Source organism: Haliaeetus albicilla, chromosome Z (assembly GCF_947461875.1).
Source record: "Haliaeetus albicilla chromosome Z, bHalAlb1.1, whole genome shotgun sequence".
NCBI classification, from domain to species: Eukaryota; Metazoa; Chordata; class Aves; order Accipitriformes; family Accipitridae; genus Haliaeetus; species Haliaeetus albicilla.
Genome location: NC_091516.1, coordinates 18,974,826 through 19,002,771, shown reverse-complemented (window position 1 = coordinate 19,002,771; position 27,946 = coordinate 18,974,826). Strand labels below are relative to the sequence as shown.

General features: G+C 36.3%; 1 protein-coding gene across 19 annotated transcripts in view; it reads right to left on the bottom strand.

Annotated features, from left to right (window-relative positions):
• The window catches only part of KDM4C (lysine demethylase 4C), a 272,053-nt gene that overhangs the window by 215,768 nt on the left and 28,339 nt on the right, over positions 1-27,946 (bottom strand). For 16 of the 19 annotated variants that reach the window (XR_011323371.1, XR_011323374.1, XR_011323372.1 and 13 more), the window contains 3 exons: positions 18,303-18,496; positions 11,123-11,172; positions 16-119 (listed from right to left, as the gene is read on the bottom strand). Coding sequence is in view for 13 of the 19 variants with exons in the window: in XM_069777114.1 (XP_069633215.1) it covers positions 16-119; positions 11,123-11,172; positions 18,303-18,496 (348 nt within the window). In the remaining 6 variants the exon portion in view is untranslated. Of the gene's footprint in view, positions 1-15; positions 120-11,122; positions 11,173-18,302; positions 18,497-26,885; positions 27,071-27,946 lie in introns of those variants that run through there. The other 3 variants (XM_069777121.1, XM_069777118.1, XR_011323375.1) reach the window with 3 other exon arrangements.

The window sequence follows — 27,946 nt, the reverse complement described above, 5'->3', positions numbered from 1 at the left end:
TAAATACTAATGTACCTTGTCAAAAGGAATTCCATACTTTTTCAGTATTGATGGAGAAATCAGAGTCATCTTGTGGCGAAGAAAAGCATCACATCCTTGAGAGCTGCTTGGGAAGAACCCTAATAAGGCAAGATAAGCAAAACTGGGTATCTTTTAATTTAAAAAGTAGGATTATTTTTTTTTAATATTTTACAATACATAATACTGCTTAAACTTGTTTTAGAATTTTTTTTCATGTCATTGCTAGGTTCCAAGAGATTTGTATAAAAAAATCAAATGCAACTCCTTCAACTGATTTTCAGGGGGAGGGGTTGCAGGGGTTCAGGGGTACTTTGTTTGTTAAGAAGTGAAACAATTTAAAATAAATTTGGACCTGTAAATTTAGGCATACTTTTCTTACGCTTCAGAGAAATATTTTATTGTTGGGGTTTTTTTACGTTAACGTTCATTCTGCAACCCCTGCATACATGAAAATCAACTGCAATATATAAATTTAGGATTCCACAAGGACTAGTTTACCTAGCATTTCCAGACCATCTATACAGTAAACAAACGCAACTATCTAGAAAAGGCTAGAAAGTATGGCTACTTTCACAGAGGTATCTGATACAACTAAAAATAGGTGGGGTTTTTTGCTTCTTTATATCTTGTCCTGATTTCTATGAAAAAAGATTGCTTTCCATGTTTCAACTTTCATGATTATTTATGTACCACTCCACAAGCCCTGCTTAGTTCATTAAATAATTATATAATCCAGCTGAGAACATGGAGATAAATGAATGAGGGAAAAACTGAAAAATTAAAGACAAAGTTTCAGTGTTATTAAATGCTTGTATCTGACCCTCTAACCAGGATGTGAACAGCATCTCAGCTACAGTTCAATTGTGCTACCGAATCCTTCCTTCTCTAAAATGAAATCATCGTGTTCTTTTCCCTTCAGCCTAACTATGTTACCATAAGAAACCACTCTGTTACAAGGAAAATGGGAGAAGATGAGAAGGAGAAAGAGGGGGGCAAGTTTTCAGAACATCGCTAGTTTAGTCCTTCCTGACCTCCTTTCATACTCCATTCTAGAAAGAAGGTAACACTCTCAAAAACTGGAAACACCAATTCCTACAAACAATAAAACGAAGAAAAAGAAAGGCATAGTAGTTAATGAAAGCAAGAAGCTCCTGAAAACTTCAGACTGAAAAACGGAAGGAATAAAGCCATCTAACCACCTGTCCTGGTTTCAGCTGGGATGTAGTTAGCTGTCTTCCTAGTAGCTGGTACAGTGCTATGTTTTGAGTTCAGTATGAGAAGACTGTTGATAACACTGATGTTTTCAGTTGTTGCTCAGTAGCGTTTAGACTATAGTCAAGGATTTTTCAGCTTCCCATGCCCAGCCAGGGCACCTGACCCAAACTGGCCAACAGTGTATTCCATACCATGGGACGTCCCATCTAGTTTAGGAACTGGGAAGTGGGGCAGGGAATCGCGGCTCGGGGACTGGCTGGGTGTCGGTCACTGGGTGGTGAGCAATTGCCCTGCGCATCATTTGTACATTCCAATCCTTTTATTACTACTGTTGTCATTTTATTAGTGTTATCATTATCATTATTAGTTTCTTCTTTTCTGTTCTATTAAACTGTTCTTATCTCAACCCAGGAGTTTTACTCCCTTTTTCATGATTTTCTCCCCCATCCCACTGGATGGGGGGAGAGTGAGTGAGCGGCTGCGTGGTGCTTAGTTGCTGGCTGGGATTAAACCACGACACCACCTACTACTTTCTCTGAATACTTCCTCTCAATCCCCTCTTCCACTTACGCACAGGTGTATTACTTGCTCTGATATGAACATGTGTCTTTTGTTGGAGCCAAGAGGAATGCTTTTGACTGTGTTATAATTCAACATCACAGAAGTCTCACTAAGTTACAGTACTAACATCAACAGAACTAGGTTGACAAAGCGGAACAATTTACTCACTAATCAGCAAAGATAAGACAATCTTTATTATCTTTATTATCATAAAAATAGTGTTTGTACCAGACCATTAGCAAGAATTACCATGAGATGTACTATGAGTAACTGCAATCCATACATTTATCAGTCCTAGGTAATATGTAATCTCATTTTATCTAGGACATAACATTTGAAAGAATCCCCTTCTGTGAAGTTCAACTTGATTTATTTATTTCACTTTCTTCTGTAGAGTATATTTTCCAGTGTAACCAAGATTTCTTAAGATCAACAGTTTACTGTATTGTATGACATTTATCCTCAAGTGATTTCAGGGATTTCACAAAGATTGGCAGGCTACTGCTAAAAAAAAAAGTTATTAAAAAAGTAATTGTTTTTAAAATTTCTTCATTTTCAGAAAACAGAACTGAGGCATAAAGGAGTTAACTACCCCTAACAGTTCCATAGGAAAAATACTGAGGAAATAAGAAGTTGAAACAAGAAATGCTAGCTCCTTGTCTTAGACTCTTAAGAGTAAGTTCTTACTACTAGGTGTACAGTTTCATCACAGCCCTCTCTTAAAACATATAGGAGGAAAAGATCAATTCTAATTTTTTTAACTAGTGCAGTATGAATTAGCCTGACTCTACTGTAAAAAAAAAAGTCTATGATAATTACATTAGCTAAAAAAGGATTCCCCAAAATTGTTTTCATTTGTGTTATAAACCTAGGTAAAATTCACTTGGTAAGAAAATCCAAATACAAAGCTATTTAAAAATAACAACTTTTTTTTCTGGGTACAAGGAAAACATATGCAATCCTATTCTGTAATGCAGGGGAACTACCTGAGAAACACGGACAGAAATTAAAGTGAAGCAAAAAAAAAAAATATATTTTACCAATTATCTTGCATAGCAACTTGATAATGGAGAAGATATAAAGCCAGCTCTTCATGATGAAAAGGTCTCTTTAATGATGGTATTAATACCGATTCAGAAAAAATACTTTTGATTCATTTATGCATAAAATGATATTTTATGCCTGAAGAACACAAAAGATCTTTGAGAGATCAGTTCCAGACTGATGGATTACCTAGGATTACTCAAGGTATAAATGTTTGTCCACAACGAATTTACTAACCAAGAACACCACTCGATTATTCTCCTAACTTAATTGCCTGTTTTGCTGGAAAAGCCTGGTAATTGTAAGAAAGCAGTAAGAAGAGGTCACCCAAGAAAAATACAGAAAAAAATTAACAAAAATGACTAGACAAATGATATAAAAACATTGCTTAGTGGACATAATATTAGTCACAGGACATCTAACTAGTAAAAGGGCTTTCTGTCATCTCTTTACTGTGTTTGCACAACTCATTGTATCTCTCTCACGTAAATGTTAGTTCATCATTCACAAAAGCAGTTTCGTTCTTGGAACAATATGCTCACTACTCGATTATAAAAAAAAAAAGAAAAAAGAAAAGAATCACTTTCAATCAATTAACCATCTAAATATTTTTAATTACTTGAGGGAAAAAAAATGGAATCTCAACAATGTGCCATAACATATAGCCTTCTCTGTAATGTCAGATTTAACAACTTCCCTCTGATGAGTCTTATATTCATGTCCTTTAACCACCCTACAATTCCAGAACAATTTTAAGATGATCACATTATAATTGTTACATCCTTTGTACATTCTTTTCTAGCTCACTCCCCAGTCCTGGGAGAACAAATGTTTTCTAATAGCTCAAATATAAAGTTAAGCAGCACTTAAGCAGCAAAGATGTAATGTACACTCGTGCTAATCAGTGTACTAGGAACTCTGCTAAGATGCCCTAAGATCAAATTTTATTCAGATTTATAATTTTTTCTTTTTTCTCCCCACCAACAGGCAAAGAATTCTTTACTCTCTTTTGGAATTGCAAATAATAGTGTAAGTCTCAACAAGTAGTACTTGATAGGTACAGTTTTATCATACACGTTTGGCTTCACTGAAGACAGTTAAAAGAAACTATCCCACAATTAGTGGGCTCCAGCAAATATATTTCAACTGTTTTGGCATAATTAATGCCTATAACATAATGATAAATATCGTAACTTGGAGTCTACAACTTATGAGTTTCAAGAAGTCTCAGTCCTGAGCATCATAATAATAGAAATATACTGGAACACACTGTGAAAAAAGTGGTTGAAAGTGATACTTGAGACTGAGGCAATAACTGGTATGAAAAGTAGCAAAACCCTTAATTCTAAAAAGCAGGGAGAGTTTGACTGAGTTATTTTCCCAGAGAACACAAATTTTGTACCAAATTCTGCTACTGCAATGTGCTTAACTATCTCAATACATGATGATAAAAAGCAAACAATGGGCAGATATCCAAAACTTAAGTTGTACCACTACAGCTCCAAGAGATCAGAAATAGTTGTGACAATTCCAGCCAGAAGGCAAGCCTGTTGCTGAATTCTAAGAAAGTTGCAAACAACACAGAACAGCAGAACACAACCTATGCAAAATCCATTAAGAGAAATTTACAGGAGAACATTTGCTACGGTTACAGAGCCCTCACAGTGAAATCAAAGTGCAGCCTACACATTCTGTACCACTATAAAATATATTTTGATGCCGTCAAAGTCTACACTTACACACAGTCAAATTTTCCAGTCTCATTCACCTGCTTTTCTCAAAAGCACTCTCCTTCAATGAACAAAGGAAGAAGGGAAGGTAGTATTTCCTCATTACAAGACTCTGTTTATCAGAAGGTCTTTTGTTCTGTCCAGGCTAAAGATAAGGTCACAAAAGCTTTTCTTTCAGGAAAGAAAATCCCTGTGGGAGAATTGGTTGGCAGATATAAAAAATACCTAATAGCACACTGAATAGAGGACATTGCATTAGAAACATCACAAGACCCTTACAAATACATTAACTGCAGGCCAATTCAAGACATGCCTGCAACACACCAGAACCGTTCTCAAATACCAAGCTGACATTAAAATTACTGATTTACAGGATTACCAGTTAATCCTGGATATTTAGTGAAATCCCACATCCAAAAGAAAATACACTGAAATCTATCTAAAATGTAACTACCATTCAAGTTCTGTAGTACATTCATGCTTTTATGAGACACATGAAATCTTAATTTAATCCATTAACACTAATCCATTAACTCTAAATCAGTTGTACAAAAGCAGGTATTTTGTGGGAATTTGCATGCAACTCCAGTTTCTCAGATGGTCTTGAGACATGGCAGACCTCTTCTACACCTCTTCTCAGTACTTATATTTAGCCATCTGTGCCCTACTTATCATCTTGGAAATGATTACACAGAACACAAAATTACAATTCAAAGCAGTTACATCATAGGAGCTGATGAGCAATAATCAAAGATCAGGGTAAAACAGAATTAGGTTGCTCATTGATTTACGTCCAGGAGAAAAAGACTATCCAGTTGAAAATTCTCTAGTCCATGATTTAAAGAAACACTGACATTCTCAACCCTAGAGCAGAATTAGAAGGTAAGTATGTGATTCAGCACTTGGTGGCCAAACGTTTGGGTATGAGCACATAAACTACAAGTAAAGTACATTTATCCACCAAACTGAAAGTCCCACTCAGGCTTCTTAAAAACCTTATCTAGTTAACACAAGCAACAATAGCAAAAAACATGCTCTGAGAAGACTACATATATATTCCAACAGATTACACAGTCCAAAATAAGATGATTTTGCACAAAGTAACCAATGCTATTTGTACTAACAAAATAAAACTACTTCTTGAGTTACAGTCTCATCACTGGGCTGGTGAAGACACACCCTTTGTCAACACTATTCCACCTCAGTAGACAATAACACTTCCATACAATTTCTGGTTTTATGAATCCATGCCCTATACACAAGTCAAAGCCTTCTCATCTTTGCAGGAAGCTGGGAGCAGTGGGCACTAAGAAGATTCCTAGCTGTGTCTGAGGAAGACAGGATTTCCACACACAGGACATTGCTACAGAGAGTCTTTAAAGCATACATGAAATGGTTCAGGGATAAAGAACATATTTTAAAATAAGTTCAACTCTATAAATTATTGAGGGACGGTGAGCATTGCTATCTGGAAGGCTCATTTTTTTTTCACCCTGAGAGTATCATTCCTACACATCACACATGCCTCATATCAGATGACCACATCACATCACAACTATCACCAACACAAAGTAAAGTGGATTGGGTTCCATTTCCTGGTTGATTACCATTTTCAAGATACTTGGAATGCTTATCTATGATACTAAGAATGTGTCTATACGGCTTTCAGTTAAATTGTTCATCTACATCATAGATGGACAAATTACAATGCTATTTCCAAAAAAGTAATTCTACAACTTCATTGACTTGCACAGGGTGATTGACTATATATTACCTTGTATGAGGAAGGATATCACAACTTGGACAATAACAAAGTCATTATTTAAGCACATACACATAAAATCACATTCTTAGGGAACTTTCAAATCAAATTCTGACCAGTCAATGAATGAGGCTAGACTTCCTATCTTTTTCTACACTTCCATACTCAAGTCTTCACCTGAAATTCCACAGTAAAGGTGCTGCATTTCTAGTTTATTAATATTGATTGAAAATATAACTATAAAACATGAAAATATAAATATAAACCTTAGAAGATAAGAAAGATAACACCCTAAATTTCAAATATCCTTAATGTAATTTATCTTTAATTTAATGAAAAATAATCCAAATTAACATAATTAAGCTCAAAGTTATGGTGATTTTTTACTTATGGAGATCTTCATTTAAAGGACTTACAAGATACAAAATACTAATCATAATTCACTGGTCAGTATTCTTGGAACACAGGTAGAGGTGAAAGGACTGAGGACTGAGTTTTCTATTAATTTTATTTTTAGATTTTACTATGATAGGTATAAACACAAACTTCATATACATTATTTAAATTAATTTCCAGTGATTTCAACAAATTTGACTTAACTTTCTGTATTGCACATAAAAGAAATTAGGAGGATGAGTTTGCATGACAACAATCCTCATAGCAATCTTTTGTACGCTATACAAAGCACAGAGTGCAAAAGCCACAAAAGAAGCAAGTGCTGTGAAATATGAGTGTTGTTATGCCCTGTTGAATATGTTACAGCCCTAAGTCTATTATCTCTTAGATGCGACTTTCCTACCTTGACTGTCATAACTATCAATTGAGACAAAGTTCAATTCTTCAGCTGCTCAAATTTTCAGATTCAAGACCCTTGTAAGTTATGCAAGACCTACATCAAGTTTCATTTCAACAACTATTTATACTTGTTTTCATACATAATAGGTAATGACTTCTGCATTAAATGAATTAATTAATATTATACACCATACAAAGCTTTTTATAACACCTCTACACACCTAAAGTAAATTAAACTTTACTTTAGTTTCTTAACATAATTGAACACCACAGATAGATGTCATCTCCTCTCTAGAAGTTTCTGCAATTAAATGATCTATTAGAAGATCTTGAAAATCCTTCAAACTGTCATTGATTTGCTATTCTGCTTCTATTTTCTAACTCATTTTGTGAAACAAAAAATCCTTAAGAATACCATGGTATTACAGATTAACATAACAAGTATAAAAATCGCAGTTAATAGCTCACTTGAGATTTTTATTACATTTATGTCTACATAAAATTGAAAAAACCTACATAAATGAGACAGCAGCTGAAGGGCAAAATCAAACTATTGTCTTTATTAGATGCAAGTCTAATGTCTTTCAGATAAAGTATCTGTAGGTGCCACAGTCAATCAAGATTTCAATGGAAAGCAAAAATAAAAGCATTCATGCACAAAAGGCATGTGTGGTAATTGTGATGTGCAGACAAGAGAATGGAAAATATTCCAGCCTTCCTTTAATCTTATGTATCAACTGCTGCCTTGACTTAGACAACCTGTCACATTTAGTGCATTATTTTATTATTTTACTTATTTAGGAGCATTCAGTAATTTGGTAGGCATCTGATCATCAGAGCTAACCTTCTTGAATAAAATACTTCTTTTTTTCTTCAGATGTTGCACTCATGCAAAAATATGATTTAAAATATTTTCAATACACGTGTAAGTATGAAGGTCTCATTTACACTATGTTTTATTAATGTTTACTATTAAGTGACTTGCAGCCATGCAGCTTACTTTACATTTTCATCTTTTTAAGATACCTTACTGTAAAACTCAGACTGTATTTTAGCAGGTAGCAGTTACAGGTAGAAGAGCACAAAGGTCTTAACCTCCACAGCATGGAAATAATCAGAAGTGGTAGCTCCCCTTTCCACTCCCCTCCCCACCCCCCCCAAAAAAAAAAAGGAATGCGTAAGTCAAACTGAGCATAAAGTCCATCATCTCTATTCTTAAGAACTACAGCATCATCTTCTACACTCCATTCTAAGCCAGTAGCTGGCCAAAAATATCATGAGAACAACTTGCAGAAAAATATCACAGAAGACATTAAAGTCAAATACTAAAAACTTAGGAAATGTCGGAGAGGGTTGTATGTGAAACTAACTCATCTATCTTATATTGCTGTTACAATAAAAATCTCTGTATAAGTATGTAGTTCTTCTACAGAAATCCAGTTTCATTCACTGAATATAATGGAATAAACAACTATTTGAAATTTTATCTTCACTGTTCAGTATGTGATTCTATGTTTTATTTGCTATCTACTATTCAAAACATGGTTCTGAAATAAAAATAATTAAGTTTTGATCATAGACATGATTCATCAAGGAAAGTAGTTTTCCATTCACCACACAGATCTTTATGACTTGTAGATTTCCACTTCTTCCCATGCTTTATTTCCCATTCCTCTTACTGTATTAGGCCACCATTACCAGTAATAAGAGGCCTGAGCACCTTCAGGCTGCAGTTTTCTACACAATACTTTCTAAAACTATGCAAGTTTACACCAAGTGACTTCAAAAGCTCCCATGTAGCAAAGCATGTATCTCCAAAAGTTACATACTTCCTGAATTTGTATAGGTTACTCCAGTATCTGGGGAAACCAGGGTATGCCAAAGAAAAATCTCAAGGGTTTTTTTAGCTTGCAGCAAAGAATACCATGCATCAATGCCACTTAATTCCTAGAAATGATTGAACAAGTGCTGCTGAAACTGCCCATTCTCTTCCCTCAGTCTCAAAAAAAAAAAGTTTTGATAAACACTCATTACAGAACATTACAGAACATTTAAACCTGAATAAATTCTAACACACTACAGAGCTATAATCAATCAATATGAAATCTAAAATAAGTGCCAGAGCAGCCATACCACATCAAATGAAAAGTCTATCTACCCAAAGATGTTGTTCCCACCAAATGTCAAAAGCGGATATACAGAGAAGCATCTAAATACAGCATGAAATCTTTGCTTCCCCTGAGTAATCTAGTACCAACGAGTTGCTGCTCCAAGACTTCCAAAACCAGATGCAGTTCCTATGCTCCTCTAACAGATTCCTTTGCCAGTGTTGGCCAGTCTTCCCCTGAATCGATGCAGGATTTTTGAATCCACCAGGGACGGTGAGGAGTTCATACTGTGAAAGGAACTATCTCCTTCTGTTTGTTTTGAACCTGCTAAGACTCTTCATTCAAAGTCTCTAGCTGTACTGGAAGACCCAGTAAACAATCACTCTTCAGTCACCTTTTCCCTGCCAGTCATCACACTTCGTTATCATACTCCCTTCCCCTTATTTGACACTTTCAGATCGAAAAGTTAGAGCTTACTAACAATTATTAATAAAAAAAAGGCAAATTTTTCACCAGTGCTAGTGCCCCTCTGAATTTTTTCCAATTTTCTATTCCTTTTACTCCTTGCTCATTTCCTGTGAATCTTAAAAATAATTATTGAATGATCCTATAACAAGTCAGTGTCACTTGCCCAGTCTACAACATGTATCAATTTGTTTACCAGTAAAAACCAAAAGCTTCAAGGTATGCATATGAAGAGTTCTATACTTTGCAAGTTGGAAAAAGAATCTGGAAAGCAAAAAAATGAGCAACAACTTTCTCAACTGAAACTATGGGAAAATTTAGGAATAATAAATGTAATTATCCAAGTTGAAATCTGTCTGAGACATGTTTTTAAGACTGCAAGTTCACAGGTCTTTACTTTCACATCTCAGTGATACACGCCATCTTACTGTTCTTAGCAATAGTTTAAAAATAGCTCAGAAAAACAGCCATGCACCTATATGCACATAAAACAAGATATGAAAAAATGTACAAAAATTTTCAGAATTTGGTCCTGATACCTGATATCTAATTATCAACTTTCAGTAGCATTCCTTATATAATATGGTTAATAGCAGGCTATAAAACATGGGCTGCCAGGCCAAGAAACATGCCTAATTATTACCATATTCATAAGTTGCACTCTTAATCTAGAAACAAATAGAGAGGTGTAGTGTTACTGAAAATTAAACAAATTACTGTGTAAGAAGAATCTTCCTATAGACTACTGATTTTTACCCCTTAGATCTCAACCTTACAACAATATCCTCTGCTCCTTCTCAACAGAAGTTCCTCACACCTCTGGAGGGCAAAAGCCAGTACATGCTTTGGCTAAAGTGGATTTATATGCCTGCTCACTGGCCAGCAGGCTTCCACCTAAAAAGATTTAATGTCCATACATTTTGTCTGCTTCGTCCTTCTCAGAGGTACTAACCAGGTTTCCATCCTCTACCCAGCCATTAACTTTCAGGAAACTTCTGGAGACTTGGCTGTCTTCAATATTTCTATCTTTGTATCAAATTTGGCTAAGAAGTTAAGATTCAAAAGCTACAGATGAAGAGAAGCTATGACAAGAAAAAGCAAGGCAAGAGGAGACAAAGATACTAGCACTGAAAATCTAAGAAACAACAAAACACTAAGCTTCATTTTCATAAGTTTCACCAAGCTAAAAATGCCAGTACAAAATAAAGTTCTAAAAGGAAAAAAAAAAAAGATTATTTGTTTCTTACAAATTCCTCAGAGTACTAGAAAGTTTTCCTTGTTTGCAATCATACCATAGACAGATAAAAGTCACACAACATTAAGTAATAAAACACAGTAGGTGAGTCAAGGACAGTGTTTTTTACTTTGCTGGAGGTTTCATCCTTCAAACATCTCACATATGGAAATATTGGAAATATTACCTTGAGCCAATCTTTCAAGCCGTTTCCCATGCTCTGGAGGAACAGCATACCTAAAATTCACATAAAGAAAAGAATGAAATGCTTAAAGACATAATTATTACAAAAACCATGATTCACATATGATAAATATCTAAAAATACAGAAGTCAAAAAGATTAAAGACTGAAAAATTGTAGAGAAAAAATATACAATTTCTGAGGAAAAAATACATAGGGTTTTTTTGAAACAACATTTTTAGCTTAATTCTAGTTTAAACATTTTATGTAGTTCAAGAATGTCATATTCACATTTAAAATCATGCATATGGACAATATTTGATATGATTACACCACTCCAGTAAAAAAAGATACATATACTTTCATTTTCCAAATGAAACAAAAACACATAAAATAAGTATTTTATACAGGTTTAATTGAATTATATTGTGCTTCACAAAACACAAGAGTTAAACACCTCTTTTTTTTCCTATAGCCAATGCTGTAGAATGAAAGGGTTACTTGTGTTTGTAGAGTTAAAAAATCATTTAAGAAATACACTTTAAGTTAAAGAATTGTACATATCTTGGAATCACTCTGTTCTTACAATAAATTATTTTTTAGAGAGTCCATATGCTACCTGCAACAAGTCAGTAACAATATAAAAGAACTGGAATTAACCTCATGTTATTTTTAATGTTTACTGCAGCTAAAAAAATTAAGATTAGTGAAAAGCTGTAATTTCATTCTGCTTTTCTGAACACTTTGTTATTCACATATTTACTGCACTTCATAGATATAATGTATGTATTAATTAGGCTTTATTATTGACTTTAACTGCTTCAATATGTGATATAATAGGCTTTTGTTTCTGTTTAATCTTGGAACAGCATTGGATTGTTTCTTCTCTATAAAAAACACGGTTCAGAAAAGGAGAAAATGCATATTCAGCTGTACAAGACAGTCCAAATCCACATCTTCAAACTAAGTCAACATACAGCTTTTTTCTTTTACTACACTGTGAACAGATTTCATTCACCTGCCCTGACAACTCACTCAGAAGAACAAGTGAATGACCCTAGGCCCCTCATATTGCTCAAGAAATAAATATCCCCCTATCTCAAGCTCTTATTTGCACACACACAAAATTTTATGCTATTACAACTGAAACTGCTGCACAGAAGCAAGACCCAACACATTAATCAGTGCTCTAAGGTGAACTATAGCAAAACCCATGCCTACCTACAATCCACTCCAAATGGTATTAAACAAAAAGAGACTCAGCTCGACTCTGCTCAGTGTTTGCAGTTTTAACCAGAATTTCACTGTCTTACAAAAATGGATTTTGTTTCTCTCCATTTGTAGAACAGAAGTCCATCTTGACTGACAGTTAACATCATCAATAAAATAAATGTAAAGCCTAACATAGAAATTTCCATGTATTTAAAAACATTAGTCAGTATTATCTTTTCTGTGACTTCACAGACCCCACCTCTTCAATGCTGCATTTTACAGATTGCACCTTCCACACAGAACAAGTGGGTTGGACTGTTGTGTCATTTGTATTTCTTTTTGTGCAACAGGGTAATTGGTTATTCAGTACTGTAGAATTTCTTAAGTGTAGGCAGTAGACAAATTTGAAACTGGATTTGAATCCACTTGATTTTAACACATGCATTGTATCATGATGACTACAGATGGAAGGAAAACTGGTGATCCTTGTCAGGTGCTCAGTTAAGTGGTATGTTTTACAAGTGGGGTGACTTTTACAACAGTATTATTCAAAGTATGGACAAAAAAAAACCACATCAAAAACAAGGAATCATTGCTTTACTGTGCAAAAAGTAACCAGCCAAGCAAGATGGTCATCAAACAAGCAGCCTCTTGTTTTCACCCAGTTATTCTCATCTCAGTAACAAGAAACAGCATGTGAAACATTGCGTTCCATTCTTCCTAAGCCAGGTACATGCACAGATAATGGATACTCCCATCAGCTGCAAGCTAATTACATGTGATGCTAAATACTTAATCGAACTACTTCTCTGAAGCCCATGTTATATATTGACAGGGGAACAACAGCTGATGATTTTTCTTGCTAATTAGTATTTTAAAAATTCCAAAGCTGCAAACCCACAAACTGTTGTTACAACTAAAATTACAACAGCAATTTTTTTTAAAATGAACCCAATTCATTGGTTTCACAGTTGATAACAGAGAATTTGCAGCCTCCACGTTATATCAAAATAATGCTGTCTATCTAATTCCAGACACTGGGCTCAGAATCCCATGTCACTTTCTATAAGCAACACTAATTTGCTCTACTATCTATTTAGGTGTTTAATAGTTATTATATATAAACATGATAAATTTTAAAAGCATAAACAAACTGAAATCTCACAAACTTAATTTAGGAAGTTAATACATTTGCTGCTTTGAGATGGGAAATTTCAAGGTCTGTTACCACCTAAAAAATTTCCCTACTTAATCTAAATATTTCAAGGAAAAAAAATCATCTTCGGGGGGGAGGTGGGTGGGGTTTAAAATAAAAAGTATCTCCTTTTCTTCTAATTCCCATGTCTTACTAAGCAAAGTTCTCCCACTTTATGGAGAACATTCTAATTACCAAATGATTGCTCAGTTTCAAGCACAATGATAACCTTTTCAAGACTGCTGACAAACCACTATACTCTTTGATTATAGCTCCTTTTTTACAATTAGAATTCCTATTCTTATTGTATTCACTGCTGTAACTACTAATATTCTTATTTCTAACTTTTCTGATAATTTTCAGCAAGAAGTGTGGCTAGTCATCTCCTCTCTTAATTTGAGCATAACTGTCTCTCCACCTCTCATGGAAGTTTTATACATTACTCCCATTTTTCACACTAAAAGTTTGCACTTCATTGTAATTTTCTGTATCTGTATTTTTCCTAGACATATAACATAACTAGGAAACATGTCAGTTCTGTCAATGGTATACATAACTTGTGCAAAGCTAGCAAGACTCTTACACTCATGCTGAGCTCTGCATCACCCGGCCAAATTTTGACCAGTGTTTGTCAACTGCTGATCACACTGAAAGTCCTATTAATGCTACCCCAGAAGACCCTGTCAGAGCCTAGCTGAGCCTCTTTTAACCCATTTACTTTATTGCCATATTTGTTCTTAACTCGTACAATGTTAGCGTCAGTCCAAGTATGCTTTCCCTTCTTCACTTTTTTGTCTGTAAATTTTGTCTAATATTAAAACACCACCCATTTTTATCCCACCGTACTCATAACCCTATTACTATTTCCTATGCTACTGGGATTCTCTGAAAACCTTCACATGAAATCATGTTTTAAAGAATTCCACAACCCCTACTGTGTAACTATCTTTCCTCATTTTTCCACTTCATAAAGGAAGATGAACAGGTATTGGCACACATTCTACACTAGCAAATCCATAAAATAAGGTTCTAGCCATGGCAATCAAGAGGTAACAGTAAAGTTGCCCATGGCAAAAATTTTAGGCAATCTGGAGATCAGATTTGTCTCCATCCTGTATCACTGAACTCCTGAAAAAGAATTCCTGAACCTAAATCACCTGTTTTATTTTGAATTTCACCATAGATCCATTCCACTCTACTCCTCTTACAACCTAAATAAACTACCAGGTCCAATCTCACCCTTCTGATCTATTTAATTTTGGCTGTCTAAGCGTTCTCTCTTCAACAGTCTGGTCTCTTTTTCTTGACATTATCACAAAGACAGAACCATCTTCTCTTTCTGTAGTATATATTCCTTTTTATGTTATGACTGACCAACCTGGCAAGGCATTTTATGATTTATAAAACACATTACTAAACAGGAGGGGTTTTTAACTTAATGTATTCTTTGTCATTTCCAGTCTTCAAAAGAGCTAGGAAGTGAAGACCAGATGGAATGTCACAGAAAACATCACAAACTGATATGTAAATTATGTCTGTATTATACTGGAAGATTACACTGTGCCCCTTTCAACAGCAAGTAAAAACTCCTGTTCTTCATACAGAAAAGAATTCAGACCTCCACCATCAGATATAAAAGGTGAGCAAACTGAGCACAATTTTTAAAAAATATTACTTTCTAAAGTAAAATATTAAATATATTCTCCACATATCTGAACTCCTTTTCTCTAAAATAATAAAATAAGAATAAATTAGTCCAATTATTATTATATTTGAAATATCCATAATGACATGAAAATGATTACTTTGGGCCTGTTTAATAAACAGTTTCACATATTCATTATTAATGTTCTTCAAAAAGATTTACATCACCTTAACATTTCAAAAAATTCCTACCAACACCACTGTTTTTCATGAGTTAGGTAAACAGCACAAAGAGTAAGCACCGCTTTCAGATACTTAATAAACCCAGAATTATTCTACAAAATATTAAATATCTTATTCACATCTTTTATTTATAAATTTACAATGTAAATTGAAGCATTATATTTTACCCATGGATCTAATACAAATACTAAAAGTCTAACATCTGTACTAGTAACAAAAACCTGGTTTATGCTAGGCATTAACTTCCAACAGCAGTTCAATACTTTAACAACATGACAAAATTCCTCAAATTATTACACAAAACAAAAATAAATTCTCTTTAGTCAGGGCCTATACCCCTGAAATAATAATTACAATAGAAGAAAATATTTAACAACAAATGGCAGAGGGAATAAATTTTTAATACTAATAAGCAGTTCACAGATACCATTATCAAACATACCAAGAACAAACTGAATTAATAGATTAAGCAAATCATCAATCAAATCAATGCTTCTCCTTGGCAATAAGACTTTTCTTTCTAAGAAACTATGATGTAAAATGAGGTACCATCTTCAAGATTTCTTTCCCCTCAGAATAAAATGCAAAGGAAAAGTTGCAGTAAAGATTCTGCCTCATAGCAATTTTAATAGACTCTATTCCCCTTTCCAGCAAATCTTTCCTCTTCATATTGCACTCTCTTCCCCCCTCATATTGTTCTGTTTCAGAGTTAAGTTTTCTTAATTCCTTTTTCTCCTTCAAATTATTTCCTCTCTTTAGCATTTTTTTGCAAGCAAAAAATCATCTGTAAAGCAAACATATGTATTCCACAAATATATACATACATAAACACACAAACAGCCATAGTACTCATTTTGCAAATAGTTATCAGACACTTTCCCTGTCTTTCATATGAGGCAGTCAATGGAAGAATCAGTATACATAATATAAAACTGTAAACTTCTCTGCATGCTTCTGGGAAGTGAAACTGCACAGAGTGTAATAAGAAATGGAGGTCAATCTATGCCTAAACACTGGAGAAAGTTTCAAATTCCATAAAGACTGCCATAGCAGTCAGATTTAACTGCTGCCTACAAGTTCTCATCACGCCTCTCAGGTGGAAGTGGTTGTCTTCTTACAATTCAGACAAAATATTCTGCCTATAGTGCTTCTTAATAAAATATTTTTCAATTCTCCATAAGACCACTGTGGCTGTCTTGGAGAACTACATGTGTACCCAGTAAAATTAAAAAACATGTATTACTACTGTACATGCCAAGGTATTTGGTTTCACTCAGGAAGCACTTGTCAACTCAGTTTAAATTTTTTAAGAGCAGGCAAGATCTCTACTATATGTATCCTAAGATTCAACTCATCCTCCACTTTTTTTAAGAAAATATTATACTAATATTACATTAACACAAGATACATTTTACTGACATAGGAACAGCATTAGCATAAATTACTGCAGCATTCCTCCAGTAAAAGCACATGTGTAACAACAAATAAATCTTCAACTGTCTTTCATTCAACTTTTTTTTGGCACTGCATTTCTTAACAATATGGGCCAATGTAGTCCAGAAAATGAAGTCGTATCCACGGCTATTTTTTCAAAAGATGAAGTTGTCAGTGTTTAATGATTTTGTTCATTCAGAAGTGTAAACAAGTATCTGTAAACTAGAAAAGCATTTATCATATTATCAACTCATACCTCCTTCAAAATACTTAAAGAAAAAAAGTTTTCTTAGCTTCCCTAAGGACTTCAGGGCCTAAGTAGATGTCTGTGCTACTTGGAATTTTACAATATGCAGTGACTTTTTTCTTTAAATAGCACTTTTAAAATTCCTAAGAATACAAAATAATTTTTACGCAATCATTGTTTTATTTAAATTTGTCCTATCATCTTAGAACATTTTGGAATTACCTATCTTTACATCCATTTTTAACAAAGATATCCTTCTTATGGCTGAGACAACTTTCTTAGTATGTCTAACTCTATCAAAGCAGCAATTTCAGAAATATATAATTATTCAATTCAAAACAGACTTGCGTTACTACAACAGGTGGTGTTTATCTTCTCTGTCTAAATGCAAGCGATCCACTATACAAGAAAAGCAGGTAAACATAAGGCAATGACCTAAGAACCAGCAGCTGACCAATTTACTACCTTCTTAGTTTAAATACGTAATGTTGCACAGGTCTTTGTCTTTAGTATGGGTATAAAAATAACCAATAATGTTTTATGGAATTACCAGCTACAGAATATTCCATCTAAGGTTGGATGACTAGAAACTGCCAGAAACCAAACTAAGCAAATCTATATGTACAACATTAAAACTACTTGTCTCTCTATTAAGGCTGTTCAATCAAAATTCTAAGATTATTGAGAAAGGATAGCAGAAGCTTCATATTTAGGAAGTACCTTTAACACTGAATCTTATCTCCTGCTGGGCCTACTGAGTTAACATTAGAGAATATGACTCTGATTCAAAAAAGCAATTAAATGCACATTTAATACAAAACATGTTAGGCAGTTCCAAAGGACAACTGAACCAAAGAAACTGATTTGAAAGAGGCCTTACAGAAGCTCCCTCAAATACTCTTGGGGTTCCCAACTCATTAAACTTCTCATATTGAATCATTACAATCTTTTTCTGTTGAACTCAAATAAGCCTGATGTACTTATTAGTCTTCTCCTTTAAAATAAAAGGATTCATTACTGAGATGTTCTTTACATCACAAATCTCACATATTTCATAGCATTCTCAGCTTAAAAAAAAAACCCGCAAAACTACCAGCATAGCTTTTCAGTAAAGCTTATCACTGTGAAGCAAATGTACCCCATCTGTGTGGTTTAGTCAGCTGAAACAAGCAGATAAATGAAATAATCTTTCATAAAAATTTAAACTTGCCATGACTTCGGCTCCCCAAAATGGAGATAATTAATACTGTAGAGATCCATGTCTTCAGTGTGCCATGCAAATGTTGTTTTCCACATGCCAAAATACAGATATGGCGTATTTACACCCTCAATAGAAATTCCACACTCTTCTCCTACAACATCTAATATTGTATTAAGATGGGCAATATTCCATTCCTCGATACCCTAAAAAAGATACATAACAAATGTATTAGAAGATTTATAAAGTAATGCAATTTTATATAATCGTCTCAGTCGAAAGATAGACACCTGACCTAGCCCTTCAAAAGACTGTATATTAATACAAATTTGTAAGCACTTTAGAAGACAGTTGAAGCTACCCAAAGAAAAATTCTCTTGACCTTAGTAAGACTTAGATCAGGTTCTAAGCTTGAGGTGTTCAGAGAAGAGAACACTAAGAAGTTCATATCTGCTTAACACTTAATACATCAAATCTAACATGGGATGAAACACCATACAGAATAGAAATAATAGCTGTAGACAAAATCTTTGATGAGTTCATAGCTAGAAGCCACTAAGTTTCACTGGGCCTATCTATGCTTTTTAATTACTCATGAAGTAATATTAAATAGTATTAAAAATTATTTAAAAGTTTAATTTACATGGGTAAATTTACCATTTCTCTGAAAAGTATAAAATCTAAAAACATTACATCACTTCAAAGGTATTTCTAAACATAATGATGTACTGCCTAAGAAATATATCACAAAAGAAATCTATTGATTTCATGGGATTTCTTACATTATTGCCTATAAAATTTGTATATTAAAAAGACATTCAGAAAGCCATGCATGTAGTTTTTGTTGTACTTCAGATTCATCCACAAAGTGCAATTCTAATTTCAGGTAATGTAAGAGTCAGTACAACCCAGATCAAAGCTACAAAACTGAAGAGAAAGAGATTAGACTTCATTATAACAGCAATTATTAGCACCTGCAGGGAAGATATTAGCTGGTGCTCAAACAGTCAGAAAAACAAGAAATACAATCAAAACTATTACAAGCTCAATACACGCAAGTTTCTTTACTGGGAAGACAGCTCCTAAACATGCCCTTAACCATGACCTGCTCTGCAACCCTCATCACCGAACTCTATACGGTTCTGGCAATCTTACTCAAATTTGGGTAACAAATTGATGGCAGACTGCAGTCCTGATGCAGCTGATTAAGACTAAGAAACATGGTGACATTCAATAATTGGGCAGGTGGTGAAGTAAAAACACAGGTTAAAGCAAGAAGTAATGAACATTTATTACTCAGATTACAGTTCCTTGTTTTTTTGAGATTTTACATCAAGCATGTTAAGTATACGGCAACTAGAATTGATATACAAGATAGTAACTTCTGTATCAAGTTCAACCTTCTCATTGAACAAGCACTTCTGACTGCCTGCTATGACTATTTCACTTAGTAAGAAAAACTATCTTTAAGTTATCTGGGACTTTTACAAAGCAGTAAAGGAATCTTAAAGAATTAGTTCTTTACAGACAGCAATTTTTGTCTTTTTTTGAAATTGGAAGCTTTGGCTTTGATGCATTTGTGTGAGATAAAGGCACTTGAAATTTAAAAATTTAAAAAAAAAAAATTAATATGATGACCATTATCAAAGGAAAAAAATAAACACCAGTATGAAGTCAAATAGTAGATGCTGGTCAAATTTGCACCTTCCAAATCTAAAAATCATAATCATCAGCAAGGTAGTAGAGCTGCAAAATATAAAATTTGTTTGAAGAAATAATTTTAACTAATTATTCCTCAAATTAATTTACAGACTTTATTTCTTTCAAACCATGTAACATTTATCTTTGTTCACAAATTGTGCAGAATTTGGAGAAAAAAATTAATACAGCAAAGTAAGAGCAATGACTCAACCATGCAGGCACAGAGACACATACCGGGTTAGAAGACAACAATAAATACACCACTTAATCAATTGTTAATCTAGGCAGTATACTCTTTCTAACAGTAGCCAAAGCAGACAAGAAACAGTGTAAGCAAAGCAGTATTTCCCCAGAACACCCTTCCAGCCTGCACCAATTTGCAGACTGAAGGTTCCTCCAGCCAGAAGCATTACCCTTCTACTTATCAGTACCCCGTGGGCTTTTTACCAATTTATTCATCCAGTCACCCTCTTTAATCCATGTAAGCTCTTAGCAACCATAACATCCTGAAATCTTACTCTTCTCTTACTAAGAATTAAGTGACAGTTAAGACAATAAATTATCTTTTTATTTAACACCACTGCTTTTCACTTTCTGTTAAGTCAAATCACAACTAGTCACCAAGCAAACTGCTAGTGGTTTGTCTCTAATACAAAAGCAAATCCTCCTATAGAGAACAATCCCAGGAGAAAAAGCTTGCTTCAAAATACCAAACATACAAAATACACAACCCATAACCTCTACGCTCAAGATTCATGAGCTATCTCCATTTCCTAAAGACTATTTTGGACAAGTAGTCTTAGCTCAAAAGGAAACGTTCTCTGAAACCAGCCGAAACGTGAAAATCACGCTGACTCATTTTAACTCTTCCTACATTCCTTGAACTTAAAAAAAAAAAAAAAAACAGTTTTATATTTATGCCTAGATTGTTACAAGTAATTATTACAGATTATTGTTAAAGCTGTTACTTTCCCCTCACAGATATATCTTTTTTAATATTCCAAAACATTGATTAAAATGCTTAGATGAATTTTTCAGTAAAATATCCATTCTAACTTTTCCAATAGTTGCATAATTGTTTTTAAACTTTACAGTTGCAATGCACACTAAAAAAATCACAGAAGCTGCAAAAGAGCAGTTTAACAGGTCAATACATAACAATAATTTTCAAAATTAATGTATACATTAGCAGGGTGTGCTATATTTAATAACCAGTATTAGAACACCGGCTATCAGGTATAGCTGCTAGTTTCTTACAAATACAAAAACCCATTTAGACATTATAATCTATTTAATGTTAGGAAAATATCAAATATTTATTCTGCTCAGAATATCACATTCTGTATCAGAATATTTAACAATTTCAAAGGAATGTGTAAAGGAAGTATTTCTAATTTTTCCACATTTTTGATAGCAAATTCTTTAAAGAATACGTGTCATCTTCGACAACTGTACCACACTATCCAACATCAGGAAAAAAGATGAAAAAATAACGTATTTTTCTTTCTTTACTAAAACAAATACAGGCCTGAAACATCTCGCCATCTATTGTCATTGCTACGCACACTAGACTTACCTGGTACTTCTTCAGAGAAATATTGTAAGGTACACAGTAGTTTATATAGAAGACGACTATTCCAATCTTCACTAATTTTGAATGTGACTGAAACTTCCTGTAAATTACTATCAAGAGGTTTTATGACTCTTTTAACAGCCTTTGAACCCGCTTTTAATGCAATGTGGAGATAAAATGGGACACTTCACAAGCAGCTCTCAAATATCTGAACACTTGCACAGTTTTGAAGGAACTGACCCATTCTATTCTCAAAGACACAAAATGAAATGTAGCTTTCAGTATACTGGTAAAAAGTAAACCTCAAGGTCGTAAGCACTAACCTCTTTGCAGATAAAGTAGGCTCCAAATGAAATTATTTTTCATTCATTTCCTTTTTTTTAAAGTACTTAGAATAGTGACATGATACTAACCTTTGCACTTTACTTAAACAAATCAGCCAACAGTGTGATGTATTCCATTTTTATGAACATGATTTCTGTATGTATACATTAATACACACATCCTTTTTCAGTCTGTAATTTTTCCTGCGATTATCTTATGGATTCATTTCAATATTAACCTGTCAAACAAGACATCTGTTCTACAACTAGGACTAAAAAGCCCCTATGACTGACTGTAACAGCTCAAATAACAAAGAAGAGTAAAAAAACTAATTAAGAGACACAGTGAAAAGGAGCAGAAGAAACATACAGAAAAATCTGTGCTTTGTCACCCAGTCCTCTCCCCACACACCCACTCACTCACAACAATAAATGTAATAAAAAACCCTCCAGGTTTTTATTGCTTCCTCAAAGTGCATAGAGACAGAAAAATGCTATGAACAGAATCTCTGCACCATAAGCACACAGGTTAGGAAATACAATCACCCTCATTTGATCTGTTTTTTCTTCTCAGTATCTTTTCAGATATAACCATTGTTTTGCATCACCCTTTCAAAGGGTGGAAAAAAAAACAGAAGCAAGTAGATTGTCTTCAGAAATGCACACTAGAACCAAACATGTAAGTGAAGGAATGCTCACATTGATCTCAACTATGAGGAGATCATACAGAAAGGACATCTGACATAATAATTGAATCATTTAGGTTGGAAAAGACCCTTAGGATCATCAAGTCCAACTGTTAACCTAGCACTGCTGAGTCCACCACTAAACCATGTCCCTAAGCACCACGTCTACACAACTTTTAAATACTCCCAGGGATGGTGACTCAACCACTTCCCTGGGCAGCCTGTTCCAATGCTTGACAACCTTTTCAGTGAAGAAGAAATTTTTCCTAATATCCAATCTAAACCTCCCCTACTGCAATTTGACACCATTTCCTCTTGTCCTGTCACTTGTTACTTGGGAGAAGAGACCAACACCCACCTCTCTACAACCTCCTTTCAGGTAGTTGTAGAGGGCGATAAGGTCTCCCTTGAGTCTCCTTTTCTCCAGGCTAAACAACCCCAGTTCCCTCAGCCGCTCCTCATAAGACTTGTCCTCTAAACCCTTCACCAACTTGGTTGCCCTTCTTTGGACAAGCTCCAGCACCTCATTGTCCTTCCTGTAGTGAGGGGCCCAAAACTGAACACAGCCCTCAATATGCGGGCTCACCAGTGATAAGTACAAAGGGACGATCACTTCCCTGCTCCTGCCGGCCACACTATTTCTGATACAGGCCAGGATGCCGTTGGCCTTCTTGGCCACCTTGGCACGCTGCTAGCTCATACTCAGCTGGCTGTCGACCAACACCCCCAGGTCCTTTTCCACCAGGCAGCTTTCCAGCCACTCTTCCCCAAGCCTGTAGCACTGCATGGGTTTGTTGTGACCCAAGTGCAGGACCCAACACTTCGCCTTGTTGTTCCTCATACAATTGGCCTTGGCCCATCAATCCAGCCTGTCCAGATCCCTCTGTAGAGCCTTCCTACCCTTAAGCAGATCAACACTCCCATCCATCTTGGTGTCATCTGCAAACTTATGGAGGGTGCACTCAATCCCCCCATACAGATCATTGGTAAAGATACTAAACAGAACTGGTCCCAATACTGAGCCCTGGGGAACACCACTTGTGACCAGCCGCCAACTGGATTTAACTCCATTCATCACCACCTTTCGGGCCTGGCCATCCAGCAAGTTTTTAACCCAGTGAAGAGTACACCTGTCCAAGCCACAAGCAGCCAGCTTCTCCAGGAGAATGCTGTGGGAAATGGTGTCATAGGCTTTAGTAAAGTCCAGGTAGTCAACATCCACAGCCTTTCCCTCATCCACTAAGTGGGTCACATAATCACGTGCTAAAACATGCAGAACTTCCTACATTTAAAAAAAATGATGAGTCCATGTCCCCTCATTAAGCTACCCAGTGACATCCTGTACATAGTTGTAGTGGGTTGACCCTGGCTGGATGCCAGGTGCCCACCAAAGCCACTCTGTCACTTCCCCTCCTCAACTGGACAGGGGAGAGAATATATAATGAAAATCTTGTGGGTCAAGATAAGGACAGGGAAATTACTATCATGGGCAAAACAGACTCAACTTGGGGAAAATTAGTTTAATTTATTACCAATCACATCAGAGTAGGATAATGAGAAATAAAACTGAATCTTAAAACACCTTACCTCCACTCCTCCCTTCTTCATGGGCTCAACTTCACTCCCAATTTTCTCTACCTGCTCCCCCTGCAGTGGCGCAGCAGGACAGTGAATGGACACTGCAGTCAGTCCATCACATATTATTTCTGCTGCTCCTTCCTCCTCAGGGGGAGGACTCCTCACGCTCTTCCCCTGCTCCAGCATGGGATTCCTCCCACGGGAGACAGTTCTCCACAAAATTCTCCAGTGTGAGTCCTTCCCATGGGCTACAGTTTTTCACAGACTGCTCCAGCATAGGTCCCCCGCAGGGTCACAAGTCCTGCCAGAAAACCGGCTCCAGCATGGGCTCCTCTTTCCACAGATCCGCAGGTCCTGCCAGGAGCCTGCTCCAGCATGGGCTTCCCACAGGGTCACAGCCTCCTTCGGGAACCCACCTGCTCTGGCATGGGGTCCTCCCCAGGCTGCAGGTGGATATCTGCTCTACCGTGGACCTCCATGGACTGCAGAGGGACAGCCTGCCTCACCATGGTCTTCCCCACGGGCTGCAGGGGAATCTCTGCTCCGGCGCCTGGAGCACCTCCTCCCCCTCCTTCTTCACTGACCTTGGTGTCTGCAGGGTTGTTTCTCTCACATATTCTCACAACTCTCTCTGGGTGCAGTTGCTGCTGTGCAGCAGGTTCTTCCCACTTCTTAAATCTGTTAGCCCAGAGGCACCAGCACCTTCACTGACGGGCTTGGCCTTGGGCAGTGGTGGGTCCATCTTGGAGCCAGCTGGCATTGTCTCTATCAGATGTGGAGGAAGCTTCTAGCAGCTTCTCACAGAAGCCTCCCCTGTAGCCCTCCCACTACCAAAACCTTGCCTTGCAAACCCAATACAATAATGTAAAGGATGGCATACAAGATATATACTTACAGTATTTTGCAAAAGCCAAACTGTAGGACTACCTCAGCAAGGATGGAGAAATCCACAATCTCTCTGGGCAACCTGTGGCAGGGCAGTCAACCTCACAGTAAAAAAGTATTTCCTGATGTTCAGGAGGAATCTCCTGTGTTTCAGTTTGTGCCCATTGCCTCTGGTCCTGTCACTGGCCACTGCTGATAAAAGCCTGGCTCCATCCTCTTTGTACCCTCCCTGCAGGTATTTATATACATTGATAAGGTCCCCTTGAGCCTTCTCTTCCCTAGGCTGAACTACGCTCTCAGCCTTCCCTCATACGAGAGATGCTCCAGTCCCTTCAACATCTTACTGGCCCTTTCACAGGCTCTCTCCAGTAGCTCTGTATCTCTGGGCACAGCACTCCAGGTGTGGCCTCACCAGTGCTGAATATAAAAGGGAAGGATCACCTCCTTTGACGTGCTGGCAGCACTCCTCCTAATGCAGCCCAGGACATTGTTGGCCACCTTTGCTGCACCAACACATTGCTGGCTCGTGTTCAACTTTGTGTCCCCCAGGACCCCCAAAGGACTTTTCTGGTAAGCAGCTTTCCAGCCTACCCAGAAGGTACCCCATATACCTGGGGTTTTTCCTCACAAGGTGCAGCACTTTGCACTTCCCCTTGTTCAGCTTCATGAAGTTCCTGTCAGCCTGTTCTGCCAGCCTGCCAAGGACCCTCTGGATAGCAGCAAGACCTGTCGGCATATCAGCTGATCCTCCCAGTTCTGTATCATCTGCAAACCCTGCCCCATCATCCAAATCATTAATGAAGACTTTAAACAAGACTGGACCCAGTACTGATCCCTGGAGCACACTTATAAAAGTCCTTCTTGTTGCCTTTGACATCTCCAAGATTCAATTCCAGCTAGGCTTTGACGCTCCCAGTTGCATTTCTGCATACTTAGACAGTGTCTCTACATTCCTCCCAGGTTACATGTCCCTGCTTCTACCTCCTGTGTATCTCCTTTTTATGCTTGAGTTTCATCAGAAGTTTCTTGCTGATCCATGCAGACCCCTGGCATTGCCTGACTTCCTGCTCATTAGGATGGACCGCTCTTGACCTTAGAGGAGGTGAACACCAACCAGCTTTCTTGGGCCCTTCTTTCCTCCAGGGCCTTATCCCATGGGACTCTTCCAAGCAGATCACTGAAAAAGCCAAAGTCTGCTCTCCCGAAAGCCATAGTTGTGGTCCTGCTTTCTGTCTTGACATGCCCTCTTAAGATCCTGAACCCCACCATCTCATGGTCACTACAGACAAGGCTGCCTTTGACCTTCACATCTGCAACAAGTCCTTCCTTGTTTGTGAGTACAAGGTCCAGTAGACAACTTTGGTCAGGAAGTTGTCACTGATGCTCTCCAGTGATGATCTCTTGGATTGCTTATGCCTGCTGCTCTCCTGCAGCCTTAGGTTAAGCTACAACTCAGATGCCATCCTTAACTCATTTCATGGTCAAACCCAAACTCTACATATAATGTCAAGGTACTGCTTTAAAATCAAGTTAGTTGCTCTGTCAAGGGACACAGCAGGAAATTTGAGTACATCTGTTGCTAGAGTTAATATTACATTAGAGATGTACCTACAATTTAGCAAAAATAACCAACTGTTAGCCTACAAACTCCACTGAATCAATCACTCTTGTATTACTAACCAAATACACTCCCCACAGCTTAGACATGGAAGAAGGGAGGCATTAGCAATTATCAGAGGGAATAAAACTAAGAGAAGGAAAAGGGAAGTAAAGTGATATCTTCAAGACAGGAGCTGAAGCAAGTGGTGAGAGAGAGGCAAGACAACATTTATATGCGCTCCTTTCAAACCTTGGTTTTTCTCTACTGAATAGCAGATGCCATTGAAAGCACTGAAGTCAGATGTGTTTTATGACCCATTATAAACATCAAATCAGTCACTTTTATTTGGAACCTTTTTTGAAACCAGGAAGATTTTTTTCTCCTTAGTTGCTAGAACAGTCCATGTGAGGGTTTCATACATCCTCCCCATCTGTCTATACAAATACAATTTCAAATTAATAAAACAAAACAAAAACAAAACAGAACAAAAAAAGAAGTTAATTTGAGCTCCTTGTATCTCATACAACAAGGAAACAACTTAATTTGTAGCCTCAGTGATTGGTGGTTTGATATAAACAACAGTTGGGAGTGGCATGGAAGTGGAAGGCCTAACAGTAGTTCACCAGAATAGAGACTGTACAGAAAAAGTAGGTCAATCGCACTCTTCAGTTTACTCACAGGTACAATTGCCAGAGAAGCTAATAAGAAGTTAATAAAGTTAATAAAGTTATGATATCAGAAACAAAATAAGGTTCTTCCTCCCCCTTCCTGGCAGGAACAGTAACTATTTGCAACTGTTTCACAGGCTAGTCATTCACAGTGCAAGCTGGCTCAAGTTGGCATTACACTCATGATAACTCATAAGGAAGACAGCTCGCTTGAAATAGCATAATAAAAAATAAATACTCACTTCTCAATTAAACTTCCTAAACAATCATAACTCTTAGGTGTTCATAATCAATTCACAAATCAGTTTAATGACTGCAGCTAATGAGACTGGTGCTTTATTATTGACGTTATAAACACTTTCAGGAATATTAATTTTCACTCAAGTCCAGATGACCTTATAACAACAAAAAGACAGAACCTTGAACATATATCTTATAGTGTTTATAATCTTAATATAAATAATGTTCTTTACAATCTGTTCCTTAGTGCAATGCTTTTTCTTGAGTCACCTGCATTGTCATTCTCCTACAAAGCACTGTAATTAAAAGTAACAGCAATTAAAATGCACACAGCACAGAATAATATTTCAAGTAAACATTCAACTATCTTAAATTTATTTTCTATAAAGCTCTATGCAGTGT